The 12,945-nt window shown below is 33.8% G+C and overlaps 1 protein-coding gene across 2 annotated transcripts in view; it reads left to right on the top strand.

Annotated features, from left to right (window-relative positions):
• Positions 1 to 12,945, top strand: part of Br140 (bromodomain-containing protein 140) — a 416,387-nt gene that overhangs the window by 239,150 nt on the left and 164,292 nt on the right. For both annotated transcript variants that reach the window (XM_090413932.1, XM_090413852.1), the window contains exon 11: positions 10,013 to 10,133. In XM_090413932.1, coding sequence (XP_090270058.1) covers positions 10,013 to 10,133 — 121 coding nt within the window. The remainder of the gene's footprint in view (positions 1 to 10,012; positions 10,134 to 12,945) is intronic.

Raw genomic sequence — 12,945 nt, 5'->3', positions numbered from 1 at the left:
CTAATTAGTGTTCCGACTAATTTCTCTCTTATTCCATATGTATTTATTCAATTGACTTCACACCATACCAGCTTTGCTGATTCTGTTCTCTATTTCTATATTTAATTTACCATCTTCAGTAAAAATCGTACCTAAGTAGCTGAAATGTTTTACTTGTTCCACAGGTTCTCCATTCACAACACAGTTGACATTTTCAGTGATTCTGCCTATTTTCATTGTCTTTGTCTTTTTATTGCTGACCTTCATACCATATCTATTACAACAGCTATTCAATTTAGTCAGAGAATCTTGAAGACTTGTAGCGGATTTATTTAGAAGTATAACATCATCCGCATAAAGCAAAGAGCTGACATTAACATCTCCAATTCTGATATTAGGTTTAATACCACTTTCCTTCATATTGTGATCCATATAGATAATGAATAACAGAGGGGATAATGTACATCCTTGTCTCACACCAGATTTAACATTAAACCATCTTCCTGTACTTCCTTCAATTCTAACTGCTGACTTACAACTCAAATAAAGACTAAGTATTGCTTGATATAATGCCCCATTGACACCATATAACTGCAGCGTATTGAATAGCTTCTCTCTTGCACCTTGTCATATGCCTTTTCCAAATCGACAAAACTTAAATACAGATCTTTGTTATATTCCCATGCTTTCTCGACTATTTGTCGTAAAGTGAAGATCTGATCCTGACAGCCTCTATTTGGCCTGAATCCAGCTTGTTCTTCACCAAGCTTTTCTTCCACAATTCTTCTCAACCGTTTCTTAAGTATACTTGCATAGATCTTTTCAGGAACACTCAGAAGGGAAATACCTCTGTAATTCTCACATTCAGTTTTATTTCCCTTTTTATATATGGGTACTATGAGAGCTCTACTCCAATCATCGTGAATTCGTCCCTCTGTCCAGGCTTTCTGAACTATGCAGTGCAGCCACTGTAAGACTTTTATACCACCATACTTCAGCATTTCTGGTCGAATATCATCTACTCCTGCTGCCTTTCCACATTTCAAGCCTTTGATGGCTTTTTCTACTTCAAGTATGGATATGTATTCCTGACTGCATGCCTGGTCAGTGTTTTTTATCACTATGCTGTCATCACTGTTTGTTTCATTTAGCAGTTTTTCAAAGTAATTACTCCATACTTCAAGGATTTCTTTTTCTCCTGTTTTAATGTCACCTTTATCATCTCTAACTCCTTTTACAGCACTCTTTCCTCCATTCCTAAGCTTCTTCAACAACCCCCCAGAATATTTTGCCACCTTCTTGATATTTATTTTCTATATTCTTGCCAAAGTCCTCCCATGACTTTTGTTTAGCTAGTTTTACACACTGTTTAGCTTTCTTACATTTGTCTCTGTATTCTGTAAGTGTAAAAGCTGATTTATTTGCCAGGAACTTTTGATATGCTTTCTTCTTTTCCTTCACTGCCTCTTTAACTTCCTGTGTCCACCAGGGTGTTCTGATTTTTTTATCCTTGCACCCAACCTCACCACATGCCTCTCTGCAGAATCTAGTTTTACACACTGTTTAGCTTTCTTACATTTGTCTCTGTATTCTGTAAGAGTAAAAGCTGATTTATTTGCCAGGAACTTTTGATATGCTTTCTTCTTTTCCTTCACTGCCTCTTTAACTTCCTGTGTCCACCAGGGAGTTCTGATTTTTTTATCCTTGCACCCAACCTCACCACATGCCTCTCTGCAGAATCAATCAATGTTTTCTTCAGAGTTTGCCACTGAATCTCCAAGGTTTGATTCCTGTTCTCAAACTCTTTAATTTTTTCTTCAATAATCTTTGTGTATGTTAGTCTACAGTTCACATCTGAGAACTGCTCAACTTTTATTCGCTTTAAAACTTTCTTACATGTTATTCTTTTCAGTATGAAATTCAATTTTATCCTGCTCAAGACTAAATAGTGATCACTTCCAATTTCAAATTTAGTGCATTTAAATAGCCAATGCCCAAAAATCCACTTTACAATGGAACTGGAAGCTAATGACTGTCGTAGTGTATCCAGGAAGGGATACACTAATCACACGTCTTCCAGATAGTTCCTTACAGGGGTGAATTCTCCATGCTTGCTGCGCAAGCTCGTTACTTGAGAAAGAAGTAATATTTATTTGTTAATAAATGCATGCATTTATAAGCATTTCAGTTAGGCTTTTATTTTTGTAGACAGAAGACTTTTTAAGTTTACATGGCAATAATTGAGCTTTGCATTGTGTATTGAAGGCCGATGCTTGCTTGTCTAGTCAAAACTACCTTGGCTTGTTTGGTTGTGGGAGCTTCCAGGTCCTCGCTGTAGCACTGTGATTTCATGCGCTTGCATAGCCATTTCCGCTCCCATCACGTCTTCTTAAACACAGGCCATACACAGTTAACGTAGCTCTAGCCAGTGAGCTTCAGCCAGCCTTTACAATTGTGTGTGTGTTGTTTGAGAAAATTAAGTTACAACCAACTTTTTAGAAAGATGTTATTGACCAGTTCATAAAGAAGAACCGTAGGGTAGAATTTGTATTCAAGCAGCTAAATTGAAAAAGATAGAATATCATTTGTAAAATAAATGTATTTGTATGATTAAATGCAGACCTCACTCCCTGAATGATAACAAGAGCAAGCATGAATTTCAAGACCAGCATTCGCTCCTGGTTCCTTATCATTCTCGGTTTATAGGAAACATACACATACAGGGAGATATTTACACAAACAGTCATACCATCTCAACAATATGGTATCCTAAAAACACTAACCCACAGAGCTAGAACAATTTGTTCCAATGACATTGCTCACACTGCTGAACTCACACACACTTATGTCATACCTTCTTGGCCAGTGGCTATAATCCACATAAGATAGACAAAATAATGAATGCTCCCCAGAAATCCCCCATCACCACAGTTTACCACAGAAGATTACAACAAAACTGTCACCATCCCATACATTAAAGGTACATCTGAAAAGATATCTAGAGTGCTTAATAAACATTAACTGTGCACCGTATTTAAACTGTATGTGAAATTGGCAACTCTCATCCATTCACCCAAGGACAGAATCTCTCCTTTATCACACCCAGGTGTCTATGAAGTGCTCTGTTTGTGTGATCGAGCTTACTAAGGTCAGACAGGAAGAACTGTGGATATCTACCTTAGTAAACATAGAAAATACATCCGACACTATCTCAGATCTAGCATACTATGCTTTAGATACCCCTACACACAGAATTGATTGGTAAAAAATAAAAGTGCTGTACAGAAGCTTTTATAAGTCAGTGAGTTTGTTACTGGAATCAACAGAAGTCTGTTGATTCCAGTAACAAACTGAAAATACTCCAAACCTCAACAAGTATGGTTGTATAAATTTGGCAAAGATCTGGGAGACAGTCATCTTAAAACCAAATTAATACTGCTTTCTCTGTTTTTTTTTTTTCTTTCTTCCTCCTCCAACATAGATGGCACCTAATTAGGACTTTAGTCTTTGTGTAATGTTACAATTGTTCAAACTAATCCCATTGTTATACTGCATTGTTGTTATCTCGGGTACCGTGAGAAACTGTTTTTGTGCTCTCAAGATGCTGGATAGAATACCAGTGAAATATCAGTAATAAGTTAATAAATATGAGAGTGGTGTGAAATGTTCTCGGCCTCGACCATAGATGGCAACACCAGCAGCAAGATTTTTTTTTTTCTAATTACATCTGTCATAAACATCCATGTGAAATTGCAAGCCATTCTATCAAGTAGTTTGTTTTATATAGCTGCCTGAACAAAAGTGTTGTCTTTACCCCTTGAAATGGATAAATTTGATTATCATGTGGTTATAAAATTCTTTCTAAAAGAAGATTTAACACCAAAATAAATTCATTCGAAGTTAATTAAAAGTTTATGGGCACTCTTCTCCTTCATTTTTGACAAATAAGAAATGGGTTGCAGAGTTTAAACGTGGCCGTACCAGCCTTGAAGATGATCCATGTGAAGGATGGCCAAAAAGTGTAACAACACCAGAAATCATTGATCATGTGCACGATATGGTATTGGATGACCGGGGAGTCAGAGTGCGTGAAATTGCTGAGACTATAGACATTTCAAAAGAACTTGAATATATTTTGCATGAAGCATTGCAAATGTAAAAGCTTTGCGCAAGATGGGTGCCATGCTTGCTCACAGTAGATTAAAAACACACTTGCACGAAAATCTCTGAACAGTGCTTAGAGCATTTTAACAAGAATAAAACTGATTTTGTGTGTCAATTTATTACTATGAATGAGACTTGAATTCATCATTACATACCAGAATCCAAACAGCTGTCAAAACAGTCAACAGAAGCCAGTTGTTCAGTGTCAAAGCATTGGTGTTTTGGAATGCTAAAGGCTTTTTGTTTATTAATTATCTTGAAAAGGGTAAAACAATAACTGGGAAATATTATTCCAATCTTTTAACCAGACTAGATGAAAAAATTCGTGAGAAAAGACCCGGTTTGCTGAAGAAAAAAATCATCTTTCATCAGGACAATGCACCTGCCCACAAAGGTGTTTTGGCAATGGGAAAATTAAGGGATCTGCACTATGAATAGTTTGAACATCCACCCTATTCCCCAGATTTGGCTCCCTCTGACTTCTATTTCTTCCCCAAACTAAAACTATTCTCACTGGTCAGCGTTTTTCTTCGAATCAAGAGGCAATTGCAGCTGTAGATGGGTATTTTGCAGATCTTACTGAGAACTACTACAGGGACGGGATAATGGTGCTGGAGCATCGCTGGAATAAATGTATTAGTCTTAAGGGAGATTATGTTGAAAAATAAAAATAATTTTGAAATTATAAATCTGTTTTTTCATTGTTAGGCTGAGGTCTCATTTATATCATTAAAATTAATCAACACCTTCAATATCATTGAAAGCAAGAAACTAAAGTTTGCAAATGCAAGCAAAATACCCAAATGCAATAATTGTGAAGGAGAATACCTAGCATACTGTAAGTATGCTGGAGGTGAAAGGATGAGGAACACATTCAGAAACATATTCCTTATTTGGGAATATGGTATAGATAATCTTCACATCTTTTTAAATCACTTAAACAACTTCCACCCAGACATCAAGTTTCCTATCAAAATTAAAGAAAATAGATCTCTGCCATTTCTATACATCAAACTTACTCTTAGTAAGTTTGATGTATAGAAATTAAAAATCTTGATCTTCAGAAAATCAACACACATACCGGTAGATACCTGCATGCATCTTCACACCACCAGCACAGAAGTTAAGTATCATCTCCACTCTGGCTCACCGTGCCAGGTCTGTATTGTCAGATGAGGAGGAGCTGAAAAATGAACTACAACATCTCAAAAGAACCTTCACAAATAATGGCTACTCTTCAAAAACCATCAATAAACAACTATACTGCCATCCTCAAAACAACATAGCAACACAGGACAACCCCAAGGGTTATATCTCTTTACCTTACATCAGCTCACTCTCCCAGAAACTAAGAAGAATTTTGAAAAAATTTAATATGAAAACGTGCTTTTCTACTCTTCCTAAATTCAAGTCAATTCTAAGCCAACCATTTTCAGTTTCCAGGCATATATAAAATCATATGTCACTATGGGAAGTCATATTATGGTCAAACTGAGAAGTCCATCCTCCTGTGTCTCGAAGAACATTAGAGAGACGCATCACTTATAGTAGAACTAGAGTAAGCGCCCTCTCAAGCCATGTCCTGTTCTCAGTGAACACAAATAATGAAGGCCGCAAACATGAAATAGACTGGAATACAACATCAAAACAACTTAAACTCAGGTCAATTCTAAGCCAACCAAAACAGGCTCACAACCATCAGCAGTTTCCAGGTGTATATAAAATCATATGTGACTGTGGGAAGCCATATTATGGCCAAACTGAGAAGTCCATCCTCCTGTATCTCAAAGAACATCAGAGAGACATCATTTATAGTAGAACCAGAGTTAGCGCCCTCTCAAGCCATGTCCTGTTCTCATTGAACACAAATAATGAAGGCTGCCAACACGAAATAGAATGGAATACAACATCAAACATTCATATATGCCATGATGAAGTAGAACGCTGCATAGTTGAATCCAAAGAAATTATCCTAGACTCTTCTTACATAAACAATAACCTTAGTTGTAGTTTACCAGACTCACATAGCTCTGCCATCAGATACTGACATACTCTTGAAGTCACATGCTCGCATATGCCTAACAATAGAACTTTAGCCCAGATTGTGGCTTCAGTTCAAACTTAATTTCAGTTCATAGTCTGTTATTGTAGCGTACAAATGTTTCTTTATGGTGTTTTTTGTATTTGCATCTGAAGAAGTCTGCATTCTGACGAAACATGTTGTCTGTTAGATTAAATTAATTTGTTTTTCTAATTCTCGGAATTCAGTCAGTAAATAATATGAACACACACACACACACACACATATATATATATATATATATATATATATATATGTTTAATTAACCAGTATCTAGATAAAATAAAACAAAATGAAGAAATAGAAATAGAATGGCTTAATATAAAAACGATACTAAATGCAGCAGCAAATGAAAGCTTAGGAAAGACCAAAAAATTCAATAAAAGAAAAAAACTGAAGATCTGGGATGATGCAATCAAAGAAATAATCAAAAAGAAAAAAGAAGCCTATCACAAATGGTTAAGCAGTAAAAGATTAGAAGATGAAATAGATTATAAAAGAATAAGAGCCATAGCTAAAAGAGAAGTCAGAAAAAGACATAGAGAATCATGGAATAAATTTGTTTCTAATTTAGAACATGATTTATATAAAATAAGACCCAATGTATATAAGATTTTGAAACACCTAAATGCAGATACCAAAGAAAACATAAAATTAAACACTGAATTGAAATTAGAAGAATTTCTAAATTACTACACAGAACTGTGGACAGACAAATATTTTAAAAAAGACAACTGGCAAACAATTAACGAAAATGAAAAGGAAATAACTGAAGAAGAATTAGAAATCAGCCAGAAAGAAACAAGAAACGGAAAATCACCTGGAGAAGATAAGCTAGGTTCAGAACTATATAAATACGCAGGAACAAGATTCAAAGGAAGATGCTTATTATTTTTAAATAAAATTTACTCAACTGGTATCCCCCCAATAGAATGGAAAAAAGCAATTGTGATTCCTATCTTTAAGAAAGGTAATAGAGATGACCCTAAAAACTATAGAGGTATCAGTATACTAAATTCATGTTACAAAATATACAGCAGAATCTTAAATAACAAACTAATGAAATATTCCGAAAACTTTATTCTAGAGGTACAAAATGGATTTAGAAAAGGACGATCATGTATAGACCCAGCCTTCTGCCTAAAATTAATAATAGAGAAAAGAAGAGAATATAATTTAGAAACACATATTGCATTTATTGACTTTGAAAAAGCATTTGACAAAGTTAAAAGAAACATATTATTTAACATATTAAAAGAAAGACAAATACCAAATAATATCCTAAAAGCTGTCACAAGTATATATGAAAATAATCAAATACAAATAAGATTAAATCATGAGCTATCATATACAAGAGAGATAAACCAAGGGGTCCGACAGGGATGTCCCCTCTCAGCAACTCTTTTTAATATCTACTTAAATGAAATAATAATAAAATGGAGTAAAAATTTACATCAAGGAATTAAACTTTCACCTACAGTTAACTTAAACACTCTCCTCTTTGCAGACGACCAAATAATAATTACAAATTCTGAAGATAACTTACAGAAAGCTATTTTAAATCTAAATGAGATATCCAAAGATTATGGTATGATAATATCAACAGAAAAATCAAAAACTATGGCCTTTAAAGGACAAGATCCAGCAAGAACTAAAATAGTATTAGATAACAAGATCTTAGAACAGGTGAATTCATTTAACTACCTAGGATGTATGATCACTTATGAAAATGAAAAAGATATAAACATAAAAATTGCAAAATATTTAAAAATAACAGGAGTAATTAACTCTATATTTAAACCAAACCTAGTTCAAAAACAAACTAGGCTAAAAGTATACAATACATTAGCCCTACCGGTCTTAATGTATGGAAGCGAAATCTGGACAATAAAACAAAAAGACAAACAAAGATTAACAACAGCAGAAATGAAGTTTATGAGAAAAACTGCAAAGTATACCCTATTTGATCACAAAAGAAACGAAGATATTATGAAAGAATTAAACCAAGAACCAGTAATTGAAAAAATTAAAAAATATAAACATAGATGGATGGAACACGTTCAAAGAATGAAAACAGAAAGATTACCAAAACAAGCCTTAAAGTACAAGCCATTAGGAAAAAGAAAACCAGGACGTCCTCTTAAACGATTCAACGATGACTTCTAAGGCAGGAACAGGCCATATTAGGCCTAAATCCTTGATACGTATGATGATGATGATGATATATATATGTTAAAGATACCAAGCTATTTTAAACCCCTGGTTTTACTCCATTTCCCAAGTAAGCAAACAGACAAGTAAGTCAAGTTTGTGCCTGCAAGTATTGCAAGTCTAGGTGATACCCCACACATAGTGCAAGTAGAGGCAACTCGTGGTAAAGGTGGTTAAGCTCTGATCACTATTCTTAATATTTACCTTTAATGCAAAGCACATCTCCTGGAGGAGATGTATGATGCCATATATTAAAGGCAAGGGGCCACTACCCAGAACGGTTTCGACCTTTATTGAGGTCTCATCAGTGGGAGCCAGGCCAGAAATACCAAGATTTTAGTAATACAGAGCTTATAAGTATTTTACCAGAACAAGTTACCGCAAGGTGTTTTAAGCTTATTAAATAACAATCTCAGGATGAGAGATAGATGTAGAAAGTATTTTACCTGGGGTATAATAAATGTTATACCCAAGGTAAAATAAATGTTTCTATTTTCTATAAATGTTACTGATGAATTTCAGCTGCTTTAATGTTCCTTGCATTAAAGAAATGGATAACTGACCTAATTTTACATGCGGCAGGTGATTAGATTTTCTTAGACATTATAAACACACACCAAGAAGCGTACGCACTGCGAGAATGTCTGAAAATGGCACCAATGCCTTGCTAATGAATCAACAAACTCAGCACGCATGTGCACCATTGCGATCATGGCGCTGCAGTGAAAATATTTAAAAATGGAACTTACTTTCTGGTCATCCATCATATATATATATATATATATATAAAATAAGAGGTTTTTAAAAAATCTTCTGAGAGTTCTTATCAGTTGTAAGATAAATTCCAAAATCATAATGAAAATCCTTCACAACTTTTCTTTCATCTATTGGATACAGATGATAGATATTTCACACCCAGTTTGTAGTTTGTATCTAGCACTTATCAGATCAAGACTTGATTATGGGATTTGAAGTTTATGCTACTGCCACACAATTCAAACTGGAACATGAGCTCTTTGATCATCACCTGTTCCTTGTCTTTTGAGACAAATAAATTGTCTTTGTCACTTCAATGTCAGCAGTTGTTTTTACTTAATCAACTGAAATACAATCCTTACCAGATAGGGTAAGACTTAATATTTCAAGACATTTATTAAGAGATAATGGTACTATTCATTCTTAATAAGTAACATATAGACACAGTAGAAAATATTTAATTATGATGGATTAATTACAAATATTTCTATTGATGTATCGGAACATGGTCTATTTTACACTGATGATGATCTATGATACATGAATTGAAATATTTGTAATTATTGCATCTTAATTAAATATTTTCATCTATGTCTGTATTAGAAAAAAATTAAACACCTTCATTGTTTAATTTTCTTCACTTCTAAATTGTTTTACACTGACAATGAACTATGATATGCGAATCTAAATATTTGGAATTAATCTATTGTAATTAAATATTTTCAACTTTGTCTATGTGTTACTTATTCAGAAAGAATATTTCTAAGATTTTGATATTAACCATTATAATAATGGTTAAAATTAATTATTTTTCCATTAAAGGGAGGAGCTATAATTCGTCAGTCACGTAAGCAAGCCGAATCCATTGGCTATGATTATGACACAGGTCTTCATCTTTCTGAGGTTCCAGAAACAAAAGATTTTGAGAGTTCCGTAGACAATAGTATGTATGATATTTTGTTGTTGATTTGTTAATCAACTAAATGTGACCTTTTTAGAGAACTGTCACATTTAGAAAAATTATGAAACTGAGGAGCTCTAGATATATCATGCATGCAATATAGGACTTTGAGAATCTTAAGAAAATGTAAATTCAAATATATATTACTATGAGAAGTACTTTTAAAGAATTTTTCTATTTTTCAACTGAAAGAATTTTTCTAATCTTACTGCATGTCAGATTATGCTACCAAAATAATTTGCACAATATTCTTCCTTTCTCAACATCCTTGAGACACTCATTATTTAATGTCTCTCTTTAGTCTGTTCAATTTGAGAAGATTTTCATTTTCAAAACTTATGGAAAAAAACAGAATTTTTATTATTAATTGTTTTATTTAGACACTAACAATCAACCAATTTTCTTATACAAAAAAAAAGGTTACATCTTCAAGTTTAAAATAAGCATAATATATATATACGAAGTGGTAATCGCAGAAGGTGCTTGACATGCTTCAAAAAGAAGACTTCCAGGGACACATTCCAGAAGTGGCAAAAATGCTGGGAGCGCTGTATTGATATGCAAGGGGACTATTTTGAAGGTGATAGGGTGTGTAAACGTAGATAAATAAAGTAATTTCTCATAAGCAGAGCTAGTCTCGAAACTTTTGACACCACCTCATATATATATATATATATATATATATATATATATAAACAAACAGATAACAAAAAAGTTTCCCAAATTCTGAAAAACTGTTTAAAAAAATGATTAATTCATCCTAAACACGAATGTGAATTTGAATGGCATATGCAAGCTGTCATTAGGCAAAGACTGAAGTGATTGTTGGCGAAATTGTAATCTGAAATATTGAAAGATTTAGTGAGAGATTTCCAGATGTCATTTAATATAAGACCTCGATTTCACTTCAAAGATCTGTATGAATGCAAAAATTTGATAAATTCTTTTAGAAGTCTAAAATAAATGTTTTAGATTCCAGTTTACTGTGTGGTTAGTAGTTGAGGTAGATCCCAGTTTACTTGTTCTCTGCATAAAGCAAAGCAATCCTAATGGATAGACAGAGGGACAGTTTGAAAAGCCCTCTCACATGGGGCGTTATCCTCCCTTCGCCATCCTTCCCAAAAGCTGGGTATCATCCACACCCACAAGAATCAAGCATGTTCAGTTTTACAAAATAAAGATAAATTTAAGACAGAACTCCAGGCTCTCTCAAATTTCAAAAGTAATTAAATAAATAAACAGTTGACAATATTTTATTTTCGAACTTGTCCCTCTTCCCATAAATAAAAAGTCCAGTATAGAGATTTGATCTCCATTCTATCATTCACATTCTTCCATTAGGATTTCTTCTCTTTTCAAATATCATACATCAGAGTGACTTTCAAGCCAGTTTAAACTGCTTGCAGCTTGCTCAGATCTCCTAAGGGCAGCATTCCATTTTACAAACCCCTTGGAATATATAGAATACCATGCTCATATGATCTGGTATGCACAGAACAGGCAAGCCATGGATTTCAAGTGGGAAAGAAAGAACGAGTGTTAGAGATGTTGAGTATAAAAAATAACAAAGATCTGGGGTCTGGACCAATCATGCAGTAAACTGGGATATTTCCACTATGTCATCCTTTCCTTCATGGTTACATGCTGATCAGAATTCGTCATAAAAATTATGGAAACAACTACCGTGTTAGAGTGAAACTTCAGTTTAATATAAACCAAAATAAAAACTCAACATTTTGACCTTCACATTAAGGTCATCATCTGGAGTGTACACATATACAAAGAAACAACCTGCACTACAATCTGCATGGTATGTTAAAGTTATCTTGATCTGGTCTATTGGCCTGACCTCTGGTGAAAAAAAAAAAAAAGAAAGAAAAAGAAAACCTTATTACATCAACACTAGAGTCCTGTTATTATCTGTTTGGTTACAAAAATAAATTAAGCTAGAGAAAAACATGTTCACACAAAGTTACTCATATAGGTATACATATAAATTAAAACAGTATGGAGGGTGGCCAATAAAAGCTGAAATAATTGCTTCAAGTCCTAACTAATGTCAGGTTTTGCTGGAAACTTGAAAAACTAAGTGGAAGAATATGTGCTATCCAAATTCTTTGGATTTTTATGCAACTATTATTGTTTAAGATCATCATCAAATTCCTGCCATGTACCCTCAAGGGGTGTACAGGATATGATAGTACTACATGAAAAAAATTACATCATTATTAATTTCCTATCTACAATTTTCCTCCAAATCAGGATGGATAATCAAAATTTCACATGCTTCTTTAAATTTGCATTCATACCAGGTTTTTGCATAATGTAAAGAACAAGTATCAGTTTGGTGTAGGGTGTTAGGAGCATGATCTGAGAGGCCTGCTAGAACAAAACTGTTAAATTTAATGTGTCGTTTGTGTTCTTTTTTAGAGATAAGGATTGTACATCCAGTTTCACCAATAAGTTACAGGTGCAATAGATACAATAAACCAGGGTTAGCCAATGGGGAAGGGATCCTTAGAGGAGTTGAATACGTTTTTTTTTAAAAAATTTTTAAAAATATTTTTACAAGTGGCATTAAGATTATAATGGTGTAGAATTCTGTTTATTTTTTTCTGATAGCCCTTTAATGCATGGAATAGTTATTGTTTTACTGTCGTCGTCATCGTCATCATGCATATCAAGGATTTTGGCCTAGCATGGCCTGTTCCAACCTTAGAAGTCATCGTTTAAGAGGACGTCCTGGTTTTCTTTTTCCTAATGACTTGTACTTTAAGGCTTATTAATCTTTCTG

Source organism: Typopeltis vanoorti, chromosome 1 (assembly GCF_054136105.1).
Source record: "Typopeltis vanoorti isolate ZY-2024b chromosome 1, IOZ_Tvanoo_1.0, whole genome shotgun sequence".
Taxonomy (NCBI): domain Eukaryota; kingdom Metazoa; phylum Arthropoda; class Arachnida; order Uropygi; family Thelyphonidae; genus Typopeltis; species Typopeltis vanoorti.
This window is presented reverse-complemented; position numbering and strand designations above follow the sequence as displayed.